General features: G+C 40.5%; 1 protein-coding gene across 11 annotated transcripts in view; it reads right to left on the bottom strand.

The window, feature by feature from the left end:
* The window catches only part of PHF20 (PHD finger protein 20), a 71,736-nt gene that overhangs the window by 11,866 nt on the left and 38,217 nt on the right, over positions 1-21,653 (bottom strand). For 9 of the 11 annotated variants that reach the window (XM_032126567.1, XM_032126570.1, XM_032126564.1 and 6 more), the window contains 5 exons: positions 14,529-14,708; positions 11,268-11,366; positions 9,271-9,432; positions 6,885-7,081; positions 2,013-2,112 (listed from right to left, as the gene is read on the bottom strand). In XM_032126567.1, the coding sequence (XP_031982458.1) occupies positions 2,013-2,112; positions 6,885-7,081; positions 9,271-9,432; positions 11,268-11,366; positions 14,529-14,708 (738 nt within the window). The remainder of the gene's footprint in view (positions 1-2,012; positions 2,113-6,884; positions 7,082-9,270; positions 9,433-11,267; positions 11,367-14,528; positions 14,709-21,653) is intronic. The other 2 variants (XM_032126572.1, XM_032126574.1) reach the window with 2 other exon arrangements.

Raw genomic sequence — 21,653 nt, 5'->3', positions numbered from 1 at the left:
CTTGAATATATTGCTGTCTCTGTAGCAGAAGTTTAAAATTTAAAGTGTAGCATATCTTCATTGCTGAGAGTACAAACAACAGCAGTAAACCAACTACACAAATCCATGAGTTAAAGTACAAAAGATCTGGTACCTTTCAACAGCCAAAAAACCCTGAGATCACAATCCAAATACATATACAAACTAAAAAGGTATTTTCATCAGGTGAACAGAGATCCATTTTCTTGCCATTTATAACCATGGACTCAAGCCCAAACCTCATATATTTTCACTTTCAGCATGGCTTTGTAATCCATAGAGTAGAAAGTCAGAAAATATTCAAGTGTAATTTTACCTGCTGTGCAAGATGGACTAATGCATTTAAAAATATCTACTTAGAAGGAGAATGTATTGCTTAATCAACTCTTACTGTGTTACCCCGGGTAAATACCAACACATAGGTTATTGCAGGTGTGTTAGTTTTGCACAGCCTGGTTTTGGTAGCAGGGGGACCACACAGGTGCCTTCTGTGAGAAGCTGCTGGAAGCTTCCCACCATGTCCAGCAGAGCCAATGGCTGGTGGCTCTGAAGATGGACATGCTGCTGGCCAAGGCTGGGCCAATTAGGGATGATGTAACACCTCTGTGATAACAGATTTCAGAAGAAATCAAAACAAAGTGGGGCATGCACAGTTTTAATTGCAGCTAGAGAAGAGGAGGAAGTGAGCACATGTGAGAGAAACAACAGGGAGACACCAAGGGCAGGGAAGAAGGAGGGGGAGGAGGTGCTCCAGGCACCGCGGCCGAGATTCCTCTGCAGGCCATGGTGAAGACCACGGTGAAGCAGCCGTGCCCCTGCAGCCCCTGGGGATCCACGGGGGGTGCAGAGATCCACCCGCAGCCCCTGGGGGAGGTGCCCGTGCCAGAACGGGTGGATGCCTGGAGGAGGCTGTGATCCAGTGGGAGTCCCGGTGGAGAGAGAGGGCCCTGCTTCCAGGCTGGAGCAGCCTGGCCTTGGAGGACTGCAGCCCGTGGAAAGAGAGACCCACAGTGCAGCAGTTTTGGGAGGACTGTGTGCCCATGGGAGGGACTGACAGTGCAGCAGTTTTGGGAGGACTGCTGCTCGTGAGAGTGGACCCACGCCGGGGAAGGTCATGGAGAACTGTCTCCCGTGGGAGGGAGCCCCCGGCCTCACAGGGGAACAAGTCCTCTCCCTGAGCCACGTGGAAGAAAACCTCGGGTAACGAACCAACCAAAACCCCCACGCCCTGTCTCCTGCGCTGTAGGTGGGAAGGAGGGAGGGGCTGGGGGAAGAAAACGTGCTTTTAAGGCTCATTTTATTTCTCATTATCCTCCTCTGATTTTGTTGGTAATAAACTCGCTTTGTATCTCTAAGTTGAGCCTGTTTTGCCCTTGGAGTGTTTTCTCCTGGGCCTTATCTCAACTGATGAACCCTTTGTTAAGTTTTTCTCTCCTCTGCCCAGCTGTGGCAGGGGAGGGCGAGTGAGCAGCTTTTGTGGGTGCCTGGCATTTGGCCAGTGTGTAACCAAAACAGCAGGTAATGCAGTCAACAAGAGCCACAGCTGAGGAGAGCCAGGAGCCTTGTGCCAACTCATTTTAAAGAATGCGTAATAAAAGCCTGATCTTGCTGGGGGAGAGCTGCAGCCTCATCTCCTAAGCTGTGCCCATGGGGAGTCTTTGCTTGAGCTTCCTGAGTGTTTTCTACACTCGTTTGCCACAGACAGTACAATCCTTATTACAGCAAATACGTGACAGACGGTCATCACAGTGAAAACATTCATTTCCATTCCTCTCCTGTTGTAATTCTACAATATTGACTCATGGACATTCACATAAATTACACTTTCTGTATCTGTAACTGAAAATTATCTACAGTGACAGATACAGGTAGGGGGGAAAAAAAACAGTGTAATTTTTGAGAGAGATAGATAGCTATAGATACAGATGAGATACAGACAAACTAGCAGATTTACTACATATATAACAAGGGTCTGTAACCTTAAATTTCTTTACCTGGAGGATCTTGGCAAATATAGCAGGTGTATTTCTCAGGTATATTATCTTCCAGTAAGCCCATACAGACTCCATGCTGCCAGCACAGACACTCTTCACACTGTTCAAAGTCACAAAGTGCACATTAACAGAAATGAAGGCTAGAGGAGCTCAATACCATTATGTCAATTAAGAAACACAGGATCTACATATTTTAAGACACAAAGATCTATTAATATCCGCACCTCACCTTCCACTTAACAAGCAAATACATTACAAATCAGGCTATAATAAAATGGGAGCCCTTCCCACTCATTTTTCACATATGTTTCTGGAGAATGACAATTAAAAAGTGGAAGCAGAGATCCTGAAAGGTAGGAAAATACTCCCTATGGAGATGAAAATCTTTCATGAGATGCATGTGCATGTAACCAGGATAGCCAACAGAGCAATCAAGCTTTTTTCACCAAAACAGATCAATTTTTCTGAATTCAAAAGCTTCCCCCTTAAACAGTAAACCACCTTCAATTACCAAATCCCAGAGATATTTATGTCACACAGGAATAGCCAATATTATGCTTTACTGATTCTTGTACCCCCAACATTTTATCCATTTCAAAGGTAGCCCAACTAACACAAACCTGCAGTACAGATACAGCTGCACCAGCTTTAAGAGCTCCAACATCCTTCCAAGTCAGGGCAAGCATACTGGCAACAACTGAATATAATTTGGATCTATTTGGCACAGTTACACTATTTAAAATGTAATCACTGTTCTTAAAGCCATGCTGTTCTAGAGCAGGAAAAAAACTACATTCACATGTTTTTGTTTCTGTCATTTTCTCCCCCCACCAGTATTTTAATGAGAGACAAAATTTTGACTGTAGGCTACAGACCACTGAAACATGGAACAAAACCCCACATAAGAACATTAAGTCAATTTTGATTGGAAACTGTGATGTCAGTTAAAAATTACTATTTTCCCAAGCAGTGAGACAAGAGATCATATACCCTTTATTTCTCAGAGCATAAACCAAAAGCAGAGATGTTGTCAATGCTGCAACAGGACTGCAATATGAGCTAAACCAAGCCCTAAAAGCAACTGCAAACAATCTCAGATGTTGCTCTTCACTGACCTACAAAAATGCCAACTTGCTAAACATGTCATCTGTGTTCAACACCACTTTAATTAATGCTCTTGTCTGCTGCCCTTCCTCAAGCTAGGAGGGACAGAAAGGGACAACCAGATTTTGAATACTTCACTGCATTAAATGAGCAGTCCGGGCGCGGAGGAAATAGAAGCTCCGGGAATGGAGAATGTAAAAGGTTAGAAACAAGTTTCTGAAGGATGGGACCAACAATGTTTTGCCTTCCAAAATGGGTGAATAGACCTAAAGCATTTAGGAGATGCTTCCAAAAAAGGCAGAGAAACCATCCTCCTTTCACAAACTAAAGCCAGAAAAAGATGTTCTAAAACAAAGAAAACAGGTAAGAGAAATAGATGGTGCGCTAAAAATAATAAGGGAGCTCCTGGATGGAGTTACACCTGCATCCTATAAATCATGCCATATTGCACTCAGTGATTTTCCAGGCAATCTTGCCCAGACCTCTAGTGAAGCATCTGTCCTGGGTTACAAGTGGGGTTATAACCAAACAATGTATTCTATTCCCATCTATGTTATTCCTAATGAACTGTTAATGGTGGGTGGTTTGCAACAGCTGCCCACTGCACACCCCACCCCCCAGTCAGCAAGTGTTAGATAAGGGAAAGGGGCAACCACCTCCCCCCGCCCCCCCCAATCTGGGCACATCAGGGTAGTGTTTCTTTGTCTTCACAAACTGACTGAACCGTGATAACTACACCCAGCTGAAGGCGGTCATCTCTGCCAGTGGGGCCATAATGGCTCAAAGCCCCAATGGGCAGCTGTAACAACTTAGGCCATCAAAGACTCCCCAGCATATTCCATGACTCATTGGACTACATCATTCCACTCTGAAATTCCCCGCTCTGGGGGAGGTACCAAGCATTCCTGCCTGTATCTGACCATAAATAATCTGGGTGCTTTGGGGACTTAGGACATGAGGACCACTGGACAGATCAGAGAAGGACGTGAACTTCCGCAGGAGGACCAGACCTCCCACAGGACCACTGCTCTCAACCACAACCATCATTTCAACAGGACTGCACTCACTATTTGGTAGGACTGTGACCACCACCCTGAGCAATAGGGTACCAGGCTGTAGTCTGACTGTGGGTTTAAGCCAGGTTTTGTGTATCATTGCATTTACTGTGATCTTTCGATTAAATTGTAACTCTCCAGGTTACATAAATCTCTCTCCAGGTATTTATGTGGGGTTCATTTCTCCCGCTGGTTTACTTTCAAACCAGCACAAGCATTCCAACTTTTTGTTATTTTACTCAACTGATATTTAAATATCCAACCCCATCAGGGCACAGGTCCATTCTTTAACCTGCAGGTTCTACTGCACACTGTGGCTGCCAGGCTACAGGATACTGCTCTGCACACATGCTACAGGGAAGCTACTCCCTGCCCCGGTGGTAAGTAGGGAGGTTCAAAGAATGCAAAGTAGGAGATTTAGAAGAGAAAAAATGTGCAGCATTGTGCAAAAAATATTTAAATTGAAATTCAAGTCACAAAAGAAATAACTGAACCCAAAAGACGTGTATTTAAAGCAGCTTTTCACCTTCCAGAAAAAAAAATCTGAAGTCCATTTATACCCATCACCTCTGAGGCCATCAAATCTAGCCCCAGAATTTTCTGCATCATACACAAATTCACCAATGTTTAAGTACAAAAACCGAAAAGAAGGGACAATGACAGTCTGTCTGGACTTTTTTGGGCCTCATCATAAAAACTGAGTGCTGTGCCTCCAGAAGGAACACAGGGCAATGCTACACTGCTGCTTTACATCAGCTCCATAAATGAAGTCTAGTAACCTCCTTGCAGTTATAGAGACTGGAACAAAACAGCACTGACCAACAATACAGTATTTTTCTGTACTTCTTTTTCCAGATCTGACTTCTACTAACTGAAGCAGATACTTCTATAAATGCAAACCCAGACTTCTGCATCACGGTGCAATGAATGACATCCTTAATGCAAAAATTGCTCAAGACAATTTAAGGCAAGTACACGTCAAAGAAAATTGTTTATAAAATCTTCCGAATGTAGGGGAAAGTTTAGTTTACATACCTAAAGGAACAAACTCCCATTTTAACTGTGTATGAGTTTCATTAAACCTTAACAGTCCCCCCATCTTTCATGGAGAAGAAGGTACTGATGTGTTTAAAATTAACGTTTTCCTTCATTATTTCTAAATTTGGTACATTCATGGAAATGAGCACAGCTCGAGGAGAATGCTTGGCATTCTCCCTCTTGTAAGAGAGGAGGGGATACATGTATACTGGGAGGAATGAACCTTCTGCCAGATCCATGAAGAAAATGTCCCGGCTCCTCATTCCGATACCAAGATGGGTACACAGCAAACCCAAGCAGGTACCCCAAGTGCCAGCGCAATTCCTCTCACCTCAATCCCCATAGAGAATGCAGGTACTCATGATACTGCTGATCTTCATTCATCTCCTCTCCAGAGAGAATAACCTACTCTCCTAGCTAATTATTTCATAAAAAAGCCAAAGTGTTAAAAAGTTTGCAATATGCCAAAAAACCTGCCCAAACTAGTTCAACCTAGCAAGTCCATCTTAAGAAGCAGCCCATGAAACTTTAAAGGAAAGGCATCCATAGGCTGTATCCTGAGCCAGCTGACAGCTCCTTACATTCTGCAATCCCAACCTAGTGTTGAACTTACTTTTGCCAGAAAATTATACTCCAGGCTATTTCTTTGGGTTTCTTTCTGTAAGCCATCTCCTCAGAGGACATTCAGCCCCTTTAGTCACCACTCTCAGACTCCTTTTTTTCTCTTGTACACTCTGGTGCTATTTACTTAAATCTGACCACTGCCCATCACTCCACCCTCCCCTACTAATTCATAAGGTACCTTTTGCCCTGCATTGCCAGGATCCAACACTAAAACAACAGTGTGCATCGAAGTGAACTCACTACTAAGAGAAAAAGCATCAAACCTTCCACAGCAAAGCTCCATGAAATAGCATGGAAACCCAAAGAAAATTAATTAGAACAAAAAATTATGAAGAAATTGAATTTATCTTTTTGACTTCACCTCTTGAAATCAGTAGCAACTGGGTGGGATCATTCAGAGCAGCTGTGTAGGGAATAATTTCCTGATAATTTACAAGCATCTCAAAAAGTAAAAATAAACAGGCAGGTAACTTCCAAGGAGGTCTTTATCAACAGTTTTAAGCAGGAGAGGTAATAGAAACCTCTCCAAGTTTTCAGCGAAGCTGGTTTAAAAAGGGCACATACATGTGGAATGGACATGTGCAGCTCTGCTTTAAAGCAAAACACTCAAGTGTGGATTTTTTTGTTGTTGTTCAGCCTGTCTGGAGAATTGTATGTGTAAGTTAAGCTTCTTGCCAGGCCAGAGGAATGGGAGGTACACTACTATCTCATGGCAATGTTCCGAACAGGCTCTAAATTAGAGGGAGCCTAAAAATCACTGATTTCAAATATGCATTCTCAAAATCTAGGAAGTCTTCTATTTTTAGAAAAATTCACAAATGACAAACCAACCATTTATGACTTGGAGTGAATTTTCCCTCTTTCCTTCAATTAAAAATCCCAAACTGTACTGTGAAGCAAAATTGTTTTAACTATCGTAGCAGTTACTCTGACAGATTACCTGAAAAAATGTTATGACTTTGGAAGGCAACAATAGCTTATTTCATGTACAAAACAAAAGCTTTTCCACTGACACCTTCCACTGAAATGTGCATTTACCCTTACTTCATACCTGAATCATGAAGTCATTTTCTTCTTTTACTTCACAAACACACCGAACAATCTCAAAATCACCTTCTTCAACTTCTTCATCAGGGTTGGTGGTTACATCAACATCCTGACTGCAGTCATCATCACTCCAAAGCAAGCTATCCATAGATGACTCACTCAGGGTGTCATCCTCTGTACAAGAAGGATTTATATAAAATCCTGAGTAATGACAAAAAAAGTCCCTCGGGATCCCATCCCAAGTATGCACACATACATTCATAAAAGCATGAGTTCACAGTGTAATTTAAGGAATATCACAATATTGACAGTTTATTGAAAGTTACTACATAATGAAGTTTTATAGTCTCATTGATGGCTCCTTCAAAATACTCTAACTTAACAGCTTCTGTCATTAAAACTGTATTGTCAACATGAAGTGTCTCAAACCAAAGGCACAAAGTCTCTTAAGACAAATAACTATAAAAAACAAAACCAGGCTTCTACATTCAAACAAGATTCATGGTAGTTGCAGCAATTCATACAGAACTGTGACTTGGCACTTCTAGTGCAGAGCTCTCAAAAAGAGGCAGGACAGTTCTGTTTTATGAACCGTTCAATCTCACAAAGTGATGTTTCCATGACAAATACCGAGTCCAACACAGAACTTAATCCTGCTTCAGAAATTATTATTTTCCTTTAGTCTTCTGCTTAGGATGCGTTTATAAACTCACAGGCAGTGCACTGCACGAGGTGGTCTTCCAGAACACACCTACACAACTAAAGCATTAATGCATCCTAGATTGAATAAAACTGCCAAGAAAATTTTTACTGAACAGCATGCTAAATTGAGATTCTTACCTCAATAATATTAAAGCAATGTCTGCATCTTCCTTGGGGATAGAATGGGAGGGTCAGAGGAAGATGATGAGGTATTTTAATTTTTTGAAAACAATTTAATGAGTTAGAGGGGAATGGAAGGTAAAAAATTGAGTTTTAGGTTAAGACTGTGGGGTAGTTATACCCTACAGTGGGTATAACTACTTTCATCATTTAGCTCGTAGAATCATAGAATGCAAAAATAGAACCACCAGTCTGTGGCATAAACTACATCTTCTGGAGAAACATCCGTTCTCAAATTAAAGGGGTTGAGAACCCAACACAATAGTTTATTTTCATGTTTGAAAGTTCTATTCCACCTCTGAACTAGGACACTCTTTCTTAAAGCACTGTGAAAGCGACAGGTTAGGCACACTACACTTCCGTATTACACAAAATTTTCACTTTTATTTACAACAGATCTTGTTTATCTAGACACAAATTCTGCAGATGCAAAAAGCAACAAAACAATTGCAAAAAGGATGAAAAAAAGTAATTTCCAGTATTTTCCACCACTTTCAATGTCTGTGAACTGATCAAAAGAAGCCTGAGCAACTGATGGCCAAGTTACTAAACCACATGTTCTATGGTTGATATACTCCAGAAACACAACTGCTCAGACTTGCAAAACATGTTTCAAGACATTACACCATCTGCACTTCAGTAGTTTTTAATACTTCCTGTCTGACCTAAATTTTCCTGTCTGACCTGTTTAACCTGAAGTTAAATTTTACTTTTGTCTAATAACAAACAAAGTTGTGTCCAAAAAAAATCAAATGGTTCTCAACAGTGTATCTGTACAAAAAGGAAGTTAAGGTTCTTGTATATAATCAAGCTGTCATACATTTTCTGTTTCCTTCAAATCTGTGAGTTTTAAGAAGAGACAAAACAAATGTTTATCTTTTTTACTGTACCAGCTTGTGACAGTAAATAGTAATATGGACCAAGATATTAAGAATTATGAAAGCTGGTACACAGCGGCTGGATTTTTATGAGATCTGTGCGTGAAGTATTATGAAGACACCAATAAACAGTTACTCAAGAGCTTGTCGTTAAGAAGCTCAAATAGTTATTAGAACCATGTATCATTCTGTATCTATACAACTACACATCACCACACCCAGTGGTGTCTCGAACACAACAAGCTTGCAAAGCACCCATTTTTAACTCTGAAGGAGTTTTTACTTTGTAAAAACCTTTGAAAATATGAAAAATGTAATTATTAAGTTGGAACATGGTTATTTTAGAAGTTAATAAGGTACTGAAAAAAAATGCAAAATGAGTTTGATTTCTGAAATAAGGGCAACAGTCTTGAAGTGCATATGAAGGTAAAGTCAAAGCAAAAAGCGGCAACATCAAGCTCTGCAAACGAACTGGGTCCAGTTTTGTCAGAGGGAAAGAAATACACAGCCCTCAGTAAGAATAGCCAAATTTACACAACAAGAACCAGTTTTCAAACATGTTAGTGCTGCTCACATATTTACTGGTAATGAAAAACAGAACCAGCAAGCCATAGAGGAGAGTCATCTCACCATTTACTTTTGATTTTCCCTTGTGCTGTCTGGAATCAGCGCAGTGCAGCAGTGTGCTTGGGTGGGCAGATGATTTATTTGAAGAAATAGATTTTGTGACAACTGGTTTTTCAAGTGAAAGCTCTTGTGAGACATCTGTGTTCTCCCCAGTGCCAGAACACCCTGTAAAATTGTAGTAAGAGTTATCATTAAAAATCTATGGTCAAAAAAAGTTAACAGAAGAAACAGCACCATGCATGCCCATAGCAGGCATGTGTCATTCACTTAGCCAGTTCCCAGTATGCTGGGGCTCAGGGACTGCATGATGCTGCTGCAAGATGTGCAAGCTTTCCAGAGGCAAGGAAGGTATTGTCTGAACCAGACAATTTTATGCCGCTCAGTCACTGTTTATTGCTGACAGAAGTGAGAAAGGTGTAAGCGACCAGCCTTTCCAGGATTTAACTATTCTTCAGGCTGAGTAGGTGTAGAAATGCTTTTGCTTTACAGGCACTTCCACACAAGCACTGCTAGCTGGAGACCTCCCCCTCACATCCCACTCTTACTGACACAGGCTACACACATTCCCTACTCTCACAGACTTCAAAGTGGACAGCAAGTACTCATTTTCCTAGTCTATGTATGGAACAGGATACACAGGTGGACAAACCCCAATTAGGAGTGTATGAAGAAAACACCGTGAATGGTTCCTCTGTGAGGTCCCCACCTGTCATGGCCTACACTGGATATAAATAAGGCTGGCTGCAGTTACAAGTAGGACCCTCCAGGTATGTGGAAAAAATCTGCACAGTTCCTGGACTGAATTACCATAAGGTCAACATCAAAAAAAGGCACACAACATCTTAAAATCCCAGGACAGACTGACAAGCAGCTCATGGGATTTATTTGTGCATAAATCTACAAATTATATTTTGCACATTATCATTATACTTATGAGCACCATACAATCAGAAACTCATTAAAATTATTTGTTTCAGTACAATTTAAGTCACTTGGCATAGGGCTCTTCCCATCCACTCTCTTGATAGCTTGCCCTATTTCTTCATGGCAGCAAACAGAAAAGTAAGGTATTTCCTTTCTATCTCAGAAACTCCTCCTTAAGATCTAGTTTCACAACTCATGCCTAGCAGATTGAAGTATGCTGCATCAGTGATCCCAGACATCCATCAACAGCAGAGAAAGTTGTCACACTTGATCCCTAAACGTTTCACCAAAGAAATCTTCCAGAATCAGCTGTGTTTTCAGCAGTGAAGAATCCATTACCTCTAACACCTGGGCCTCTACATCAAGTTCAAAGCTTGAAGTGGCCAAAGGAAAGCATTCCCAGGCCTCCATAGATGAAACCAACAGAGAAGACACGTTGCTGCTACAGCCATTTTAATGTAGTGCAACAGCGTGTTATGAGACATGAGGGGGACACAGCTTTAAATTGGGCTTTTACTTAATCTCTTCAGAAAAAAAAGATTAATTTCCTCTAAGAAAGAAATTAAGGCTGTGACAGGTTTAATTGGACTAATTGTCACATCCCCCTCCCCCCATGTGAAGGTGTAAGAAATAAGGTTAACAGCAGAAAAAGAGGACTCAATGTTTCCAAACTCCACCATTCACAAAGCAGGCCCAGAACTAACATAACTGAGAATAGCCTGTACCCAGGGCACCTGCACCCTCTTAACTGGGCAAAGCTTGCAACAGAGACACAGTTATTAAGGAAAAGCCCGCCTTAAAGACTGACATTCACTTCAGAGTGACATTTATTCTGTGCCATTACAAGCATTACTGCAAGCCATGTGGCCATCCAGCATTCACAATGAAGCTTAACCAGGAAATAGATTATCTTGCCAATCACAATTTAAAATCAACCACTTAATAAAATGAAAGCTATGTGAAGAAAGCAGTCTTAAGAGCAATGCCTGCTCTTAAGTAATCTAAAGCGAATTTTTTGAGGTAACAAAACAAAACAATGAAGCCAGTTTCATCTACAGAAGAAAAATGAGCTTTACCAGGCTTAGACCTCTTTTTCTTTTTTTTCTTTTTCTTTGACTTGGATCTTCCATAGTCTTTGGATTTTCTTTCTTTGTTCTTCTCATGTCCTTTAACAGCTGAAATTAGACAATATTTCAAGTTAGTTTAAAAAATATATATACATTTATTCTACTTATTAATTTTCTTAAAGGCCTCCACAGTTTCTTTGGACAATCAAGGCCAGTTCACTGCAAAAAAAAAAAAAACAACCAAGAAAACTTATATATAAGAATTCCTGAGCTCTCAATTGGAATGATCTATTTTAAGTCCTAATTTGACTGTCCCATAACAAAATACGAGTATTATGTGGGAGACATCAAATGTACAGCAGTGCCCATAATTTACATGCTTCAGAGATTATAAAAAAGACTGAGGGATTTGTTACATCTGGACATTTCACTAGCATTGTAATAGAACAAAACCCCAATACCCCAAAATTCAGTTCCCCAGTCAAATATTTTGATATTGAAAATGGAGTAACCGGTTCAGCTGGCTTTTATCTCAACATCTCAACATCTGTTCTCCATCCTATTTTTATGGGATTAAAAACACACCATAATTTCTGAATGATTGAGTGACAGCTGTCAATCAAGTCTATCCTCAGAGCATGCACAGCACAGTATAACCCTATTGCAAGGTCATGTATACAAATCCCTGCTTTCTGGACCCCAGTGTTTGGTTACAACTCCTGTCTTTCAGATTTAGGTCTCAGCAGCAGCATTTCTAGATACTTACACAGTCCTTAAGTAAATTATCCTGACTCAGCTAGAGATGTAATCAATGCCTATTATGGAAGGATGCCTTGTATCTCAAAAGGGCTCTGCTCTCAAGTGTGCTTGGCTGATTGAGCCATTCACCATCCCATTCAGAAATCTAGTTCAATGTTGGATGATAGAGATCTGAATAAGCACTTCAAGACACTCAATACTGTAAGACATCTTCACTTGCACAAACTATTTGAGAACCCTAGGTTGTCTCTAACCTCTGTAACCATTTATGAAGCAAACCAGCAATACCAGTGTATTACGTCAACCTCTTTCATACATGCCAACAGCAAACTCCCCAATTCACTTGCTGTGTATTTATGGCATAAACAGTTCACTGAGAAACTGCAAACTGCAGTCACATTTTATCAGCCGTGGTAAGCATGCAGGAGACATGCTCAACAGCTTGTCCTCAGGAGATTCTTTAGTTCTGCACCTCCCCATCCCTCTCAGTCCCTGAAGATTTCCTGCTACTTTGCCACTTCTGTGCCCCTCTTGGCATGAGGTTAGTGAAGGCAACTCAGTGTGCTCACCCACATAGCCACACCAGTCACCTGGCCCTCAAAGGCAGCAGGAATGGCAGCACAAAAGCCATCTTCTTCCACCCCCTCCATGGGTGTTTGAGGGGGGGGTTATAAAAACAAAAAAAACCCAAAACCAACAAAAAACAGGAAGAAAAAAAAGGTTCATATTTAATTGCCAACATAGTGCTTCCAACTTCCTTCTTACTTTCCTCTGTCCTCATCTCCTGTTCTTCCAATGGTCAGGATCCTCTGGGTACCATTCCCTTCTCTCTGTTCACAGGGATGCAAGGAAGTTCTGCCATTTTATTCTTCCAGAAGGGCAAAGAGAAAATAACTGAGCTCAACAGAGGTAGGAAAATTTTGCTTCTTTTCATTTGAAAACTGAAATTCACATGATAAGATTGCTGGATTTGTTTGAAGATATCCAAGGGCACAGGATAAGCTTCCTCAATCACTATCAACATATCCCAGATAAATATGAAAGAAAATGTCACTTTGTGCCATTGAGCTTCCCCATGTGTCTTAAAATCTGAAAAAAATCTAAGTTTTTGCAAATTTCTATGTGCAGCTATCTTCTGAAATGCACAACAGAGTTAATGCTCGTTTCCCTGAAAAAAAAAATCTTCAAAGAACAAGTATTCAAGTATTATACCAGAGCCTTCCAAAAAACCAGGTACTGAAAAATCTTGCTGCCTAAGGCTGTTTCTTGTAAGTGCTCTGAAGTGTAATATATTCTCACTGATGCAAGACCAGACAGAGAGACTTGTCTAGGTTAGCAGCATCCTCACAGATTCACATGATCAAACAAAACGATAAACTGAAAAACAATCCTAAAAATTAAGCACAAAACTACATTTTTAAATGGTTTGGATTTTTTGGGGAAAAAAATGAAGGATTTCAACTTCCTTGAATGGCAGAGACTCATGAAGACTGGAGTGAGTATTCATCATCCTCTATCACACCACCACTGTCAAAGTTCACTCTAATCTCTAAATGCCACACTCGAACGTAGGACACATCCCACTGAGTGAGAACAGTGAGCAGACACTGATGGATCTCATTCAGACCTTCCTACAAGGGAGGGCAGTAAGGGATGCCCAAGAACAAACAAGATGCTTAATACTACCTGACTGCTATGATCAACAGAACAACAAAGAGACAGGCAGCTAAGGAGATGATCTCTAGGATACAAAGCATCTGTCATAGATACAGTAGTCTAACCTCAGATTTTGTGTTTTCCTCATCACTGTGACTCAAATTCTTACCAACATCTGAAGGAAAGAAGTGATGTAGTAATCTAGAAGTATGCTGGAAATTTATATATCATTTATATACATACAAAATATTAAAATATATGTATTGTTTCTGTGAGCGTGTGCCATATACATCCATCCCCCCATCCCATTTGGCTGTTACACACCTATACTATAGTAGATTTCAGTATAAACAGGGTTTACACTATACCACTGAATAGTCAAAGTTGTCAAGTTCTTCAGAGATGTCTAGTAGCAATTGCTGACTACCAGAAGTGGTCAAATGCTATTGAAAAAAAACCCCTACAAAATAAAACACCCTAGGTCATACTGCCCAGTGCCCACCCCCTCTTTTAAGTTTAGGTATCTGAGTAAGTACAAGATTACTTAAAATATTTAACGATTTGGACAACCAGGAGTTTAACAGAACCTACAATCTTTTCATGACCTTTAATACATTAGTACTTTTTACATCTTAAAAATATCAACTGACTGGGAAGAATAAACCCCAATGCAGATAGCATGAAAACTTACAAATTGACAGTGAAAAACCACTGCTTACATTTTATGCCATACATTTATACAAAATTACTCTCTCTAAATGATGGTATACAGAATATTATCAGTTCCTTACAATGTTCAAAACTTTCCCAAGACTTTTCCACGTTTAACTTTCCATGTTAAACCAAAAGCCGTACCATGTTGAACTCTTTCTCTTTCCCGAGGCCTCCGCAGTGCTCTTGCTATGTGGTTCCTGGTTTGGTCTCTAATAGAATGTCGGTGACTATTTAGTGCACTTACAGGAGTTGAAGTTCTTCTCTTTTCTACTTTTTCATCTCTATATGGGGTACTCCTGAGGGCTATGTGTAGAGGAGCATCTACAAAGAGAACAAAGTCCAAGCTTTAAATAGTTTCCAAAGTCACTCTACTTCAGCACCAGCAGCTCTAGCAGTCCACGTGGAATGTTTCTGATCAGACATTGCTCAGCTCAGTCCTAGCCCTGACTAAAAGGCTAAAACCTCCAATGCTTTTGTTGGATTTGTTGAGGGACTTTTCCTTCAAAAAGAAACAGTGGATGCCTATGCATTCCCCAAAGCTCTATTCTTCCAGAAATACTGTGACTTTGAGAAAAGATGAAAAGAGAAACAGTTTGGTTCGGCAGAGATATGGTTTGGGTAATTTTTATTAGTTTCTCCAAGAGAAAAAGTGCTTTGTTGGTTTCATTAGAGGAACCACAGCCAGTTCTCAAAAGTGTGCTTTGTAAGGACACACATAGAAGTGGCATAAAGCAGCTCTGCACATACAAGGAAGAGCAGTTTTCAAGAGCAGTTTCACTGAAACAACTGTGTTTCAACCAAGAGTGAGATGCAAGAATTCAGGATCACTAGCTAAAATTCATAAAAATCGTAAGATGCAGACATGGCTTCACCCGAGATTCCATTTTTTATTTAAGTCAAACAGTTTCATCCTCCTACCTGCAAGTAGCAACTCCTACTGAAAGACTCCTGGACACGGAAAAAGAGCAGTGAAGGCAGTAAAAGCTAAAGCTGCATGGCAGGTAGGACAGCAGACTAAACAAGAGCAGTACATTGCCATTTTGGAGTAGTACATCAAATATCTTGATCAATGAGACCCAGTAGCCAAGGTGACTGGCTGCTGACTTTCATCAAAAATGTCCAGTTCTATCAGTATATGCATCTCCAAAGTTCAGTGGATAAGATGGGCAACTTCCTTCTAGCCTAAAGATTAATGTGCCACTTAGACACCTCTAATAAAATTGTGAGCAGAACCTGAGAATTACTGAAAAGAGAAGGGAAAGAGTCCCAGAGATCACACTTAGGAGAAGAAATTGGATCAAGCACCGTGCCCTGATCAACATTTCAAGCTGAAGAAATAACAAGGCACATTAAGACGTATCATTGTAGATCTTTCAGAACCAAGTGCATCTCTTCAGGCAAAAGAAGCTCCAAGATGCAGAAATCTGATGACATTTTCCCTGGTCCTCTCTCTCTGAAGTTAGAACTTAAAGGAAAAACAAACAAACAAACAAACAAGAAAAGCCATTTGCAACTATTTCCACAACCAAACTTAGGTTCTAGTCACCTGCCCTAGTGCTCTACAGCAGCCACAAATGGCAGAAATTAAAACCAAAACCCAATTACCACACACAACTCTCTGAAACATGCCCTTTGTCCAGACAGGCAACTCGCTGCTGCCTTTCACTGAGTGCATATTTCCCTCAAGAAAGTAGAAGGTTTTGTCCATAAAGAATTACTAAACCAGAAGATACTCCTTGATAAAACACCATGGTATCTGTATGACCTTCCATTTGCAACATGACTAACTTCTCTTGCAGGAATAAGTACAAAGAAGTTTTGTGGTAATTTTTTTTTTTTGTTTGGTTGGGTTTTTTGGTACCGTCTTTATTTGCTTATTTAAGTCAGGTCTATTTTGACTTCTTGCTCCTCTGAGTCCTTCCACGACTGTGGGTCAAGATATCATCAGTTCAGATGACAAAAACAGAAGAAAACTTTTTCCCACAGTACACAGTAACTTAGAAAGAATGCTCAGGTACTACATAATCTCTTTGGGAACACCAGTGCCCTAACAAACTTTATGAAATGCAAATGGTATATTTCAGTACATGGTGAAAAGTCACATAAACAATCTCTTCTGCAGCTTTCGTGACTGTCTACTACTCTGCAATAACTTTTCAAAATATTCACACAACACCATGTCAGAGAAACTCAAAACTACAAAAATCCACACAAACCTGACAGCCTTCATTTAGGCCTCCTAACTTTCCCCTCTGCCAACAGTTCAACTCAATCTCATGAATTAACATTTAAGAACACCATAGCCACCTTGATCCCACCAGTCTTTGCAACAGCACAAGGCCTCTTAGATTCCTGTGGGCTGACACAGGTGCACACAGACTCTTGGTGGAAAAAAAAATTGTATTTCGTGTCCACTGGGTTTTTTTAGCTTTGTGAGACTTAATTTTAAGGAGATTTTTGCCAAGAATACATCCTGTCTTTTACAACACACAAGTTAATATACTTCTGTAAGATTTCTCAGTTAACTGTAACATTGTCCTGGGGGAGGTCAAGGCACTCTATCATACATTGGATACATTTTTTTTTTCAGTAACTGATACAAACACACTGAAGTTTTGAAACACCTTTGTTCCACTGACAGAAAAGTTTAGAGGGTGTACAAGATCTTTGAGCACTCTGAAATATATTTCAGGAGTTGTGATTGAATTTGAGAAGATGAGATGAAAAACCTACAAATTTATCCTAAGCTTTTGGGACAGCAAACATTAAAACTGATGCCATGGAGACACAAACTTACAAGCCTTCCACACTAAAGTGTCCTTTTTCCTCTTTATTTGCAAGTATAACTGAGGTCAATTTATAAAATCGTTCCCTAAAGAACAATTATTCATAACAACCACAACTAAGACCTTATATTTAGGCATGTGGCTTTAAAACTTGGACATTTCTCATGTTCAGATTTTCTGCGTTAGTACCAGTCGCAGGGTGTGCCACCTGCTTCCATCCTCTGGTCTCTCCAGGCCAATCTTAACCCTTCAGAAGGTTTCCTACTCCTCTGCCTCCACCCAGTCACAGGATTACTGGGTTGTGAGGCTGCAGCGACAGCAGGACCAGGCTCATGGAGGCCCCTATGAGGAATGCAGAGGACCCCTTTGTGTTTCCTAAAGCTGCTTGTGCAGGCCCCATAAAGACCTGTGTCCCACCTCAGGGAAACCACAAAAGGCACAAAAAGCCTCCAGACATCCTGGGCAGCGACACTCTCATTGTTCTTGAACAGGAATGTTGTGATTAAACATCAGAGCAGATTAATTTCCAGCTCAGATAACACTGAATACCACTAACAGGAACAGGAGGTATGTTCACAAGATACTGGAGATGAACAGGATTGCTGATTAACTGCCCCCAGCCTTCTTCCACGGAGTTCTTTCAGGCCTCTGTCCCATAAGCAGGAAGAAGTATCCTCTATCATATGAAGAGCTGACCCAGAAGCAATGAAGGATCTCAGAAACTAACACATACAGACCTGAGGTATGAAATTACCTCAACCATGCAGAAACCACATGGATAGAGAACTTTAGAGTTCTAACTTTCTTTAGAGAACTTACACCTGAGCACGAGGTTCAGTGACAGACAAGGCAGTAGCTTTCTGTTCCCTGGAACCCTGATGCAGGACCCCAGGTAAAAAGATAACTCAGCACTCACAGGAAGCAGAGACTGCATTCCGAAGTATGTGAATCAGACAAAGTTACCATCCACAGCTGTGAGATCATTTGCTGAGAACTTCCAGCGGTATTTTCAAGAACTGAAAGACCATGTATCATCTTGACTTACAGCCACCCCCCAGAAACCAAATGGAGTATTGTCATGATAAGCCAAAGCAAATCGGCAATTCTGCAGAACACAGAGGGTGTTTATGCAGATCTTCCCCTGCCGCAAGGAAAAAACCCACATTTGTAGATCACCATGCACATCCCACTGCCTAGCAAAGAGGCATCAGTCAGCCAGAATTAAGAGGAAACAGGAAAATTTCCCAAAGGATCAACCTGACAACCAGTATACAACAGGCCAGAGGTTCACCTGTGAACAGCTGTTAGTGAGATGTTTTAAGATGTCAAAGCAAGTTTGTCAACCCCACCGATGCACAATTCAGCTTTCATCAGTAACATAAGAAAGGACAAAATACCTATTTTCTTTGCATTCATTCATGTAAAAAATTCGTGCATTTAATCACTTATACACTAAGAGGACATACTGTGATTAAGTAGGCAGAATTTTCTAAAAATGAGGTTATGTAGCAAAATTTAAACCTACTGACAAAACATTTTTTCCTTCTTTAAGTGCCTTATATGGACTCCACAGTATGGACATATTTTTTACAGTATCCAAACTACAAATTGCAGGTCTGTTCCTTTCTTTTCTTCCTCATGGCAAGGAACACAGGAGAGCCAAGACTGGCAGCAACTTGCCAGACTTAGGCTACTGTTCTATACCCACACCCCAAATTGAAGCCTAATATTGTACAGTGTTTCTGAAGTCCCAAAACTGAGTTTAGCTTCCATTAGGACCAAAGCTCCTGAGAAGAGCTAAACTATGTCCTAGGAGTCAATGGGTATCAGCTCATGAGGTCCCTGTCAGTACAACTGTGCTGACAGCAGGACTAAGTGATTATTACGAGCATTAAGACCACATCAATCACCACAGACGGCATTTCCTTGCATGCACATTATCAACTCCCCTACTTGTTCACGATGTTTGTGTCTCCTGAGAAATCTTCAGCATCCAGCATGTACAGAGCCTCACCAAGGTATGACGTGGGGGCACATCAGCTGTATAAGCACTCAAGTCTTGACTTTCAGATTTCAAAAATATGTCCAGCACAAAGGCATGAACTACATGTTAGCAAATCTCCAAATGAATAGATTTTACTAAAAAGATGAAAGTCACCAATCCAGAAAAACTCCAAGTCAAGATGTCAAAATTATGACTTGCAGGTACAAAGAAAGAAATGTAGTTATTCTGTGCCTCATGCCCTTGGAGTGGTCTAGGTCAGGAAAAAACAATCTTTATGGGTCAGGAAACAATATTATTAAGAATAGCCTTTTGCAGGCACTTTATACAAAATAACATGGACGTATCTGAAACAGAAGACTGGTACTACCTTCAGAGAAAATTGTTTACAGTATCTGCAGGGCACAAGTCACAGTATGGGATGATGTACTTCAACAGTAAACTAAGGGGTTCTACAGCAAAAGAGAAGGGTCCACAAAGAAAAAAGCCTGTCTTAAGGTTAATGCATATGGACACAGAATGCAGTTCTACTCCACTTTTTTATTACAACCAGTAAGTAACTAACTGACAAATTTTCACAGATACTGTACCACATTTAATTTCCAAGCAGTAATTCTGATAGAGCATCTCCATTTGAACTAGCACAAAACCTAAGCAACTCTTTCATCTAAGACCAACACTGAGAAGTCATCTGCAGCCCAGACTCAAAAAGCCTCTTTTAGGATTATGCATCCACATACATTTCTGCAGATCTCGATTCTCCTCTTTAACAGACGGCTAAAGGTGGCTCTGCAATGTACCTGCTGAAGTGTAATGCAACCTGAGAGCTGAGGGCATGTATATCTGTATCTCCTACAGCCCAGGGAAAAACAACATCAACTGCCACCTTCTGTGTAAGGACAATTCTTTCCTGAAGACCAAGTAGCAGCAACTCGAGAAGGTAAGTATTGTACCATGCACTTTGGGGAAGAGCTGCTTCATTCTCATCATAATGATCCCATAACACTTCCTGGTAAATTAAAGAAAGAGGTATTGCCTGAACACATCCAGTAGCCATGAAGTCCTAGTCATTCTGTTTAGGCATATGTAAAATACAAGCTGCAGGCAATGGTAGTTTCCTCCTCTCTGTTCAGAGCCACTACAGAATTTCGAGAGCTACTGTCCAGTTTGCCACTTCTAAGGCAAAATCCTTCTTTGGAAAAAGGGGGAGACAGCTCAAATCAGTCCCACATTAACCTTTCCAGCTCACTCAAGCTTTGATTCCAGTATCAAGTGGCACAATTTACATATCAGAAATTGAAATTTCAGAGTCTCCACTTCATTGCAAAGCAACTATATTTAAATTGTTCTTTCCCAAATCCCACAACATGGTCACTGAAGACCACTTACATCCATCATCTTTTCTATGTGTTAAAATTCTAATTTTAAGTACTGCGAAGAAAAGGTTTTGCTACTGTTACGAATATTGCACATTTTCCCACAACTTTAAAAGCAGTAAGTGTTTTAACTTTAAATGTAGCACCAGACCACCTCCACCATTAATTTCTTTTATGTGTGGCAGAAAGAGTAAGGAGTCCCAGAAGTCTAAAATAAAACTTGTGAGGTAAGTGTGACAAAGTTTCTAAAGCAAGAGTATTTTCAAGTTTATGGAATAACAAAAATTACGATTGCTGAAAGTTTTATCTGTTAGAAATTGCCACCTTTACTTAAGCACTAAAATCTACCAAATATAGTGAAGTACAGTAAAAGACCTTTGTACCGAAAGGTAAAATGATTTAACTATATTCTTTTCAAATACGAGAATTTTTGCTCACAAAAGGATTGTAAAGATGAAAAGTATACCCACCACGTACCAGACTGAATTATGGATTCAAAAGCTTTCACTCTAAGCAGTACATCCTGAAAAGTCTTTTGAAAAGGTGGCGTAAGTGTTCAGTAGACAGAAAGTCTTGCCTAGAAGACTGGCCTTCTATACATGCCATTAAGACAGAATAATAGAACTTCAAATACTACAGTAAGAGCTCATGAACCTCATTAACTCTGCTTTCAACTGTATAGTATCACCAAACAAAGATTAGGGAAATTAAGAACACAATGAGTTAGGAAACAATGGCACTTAGTATCATAACTAAGATATAATGACATTGCTTTTCCTCATCAAGAAAATATGTAGTACAGGTCCACAACAGCAGGCTTCAACTGTGGAAGTGACTTAAGAACTTTACAGCCCCCCTTCCACCTTGCTGCAATGTTCAGCAGCTCTGAGCACACCCCAGGTGCTCTGTGCAGAGAGCCACTATGAAGTGCATGATGGAAATGATCCAGCTGAAAAGTATCCATCCACAAATGGGGAAGTGGAGGGGTGGGGGCTTAAAATAAGCAAATACAGTTGCATCTAAGCTCCACAAGGAATTAGCTGCCAGTGATGACGGTGCATCTGACTGTATGCACTTGGAGGAAAGGATAAATGGAAGGGTC

The sequence above is a fragment of the Corvus moneduloides genome, chromosome 17 (genome assembly GCF_009650955.1).
Source record: "Corvus moneduloides isolate bCorMon1 chromosome 17, bCorMon1.pri, whole genome shotgun sequence".
In the NCBI taxonomy this organism is placed as follows: domain Eukaryota; kingdom Metazoa; phylum Chordata; class Aves; order Passeriformes; family Corvidae; genus Corvus; species Corvus moneduloides.
This window is presented reverse-complemented; position numbering and strand designations above follow the sequence as displayed.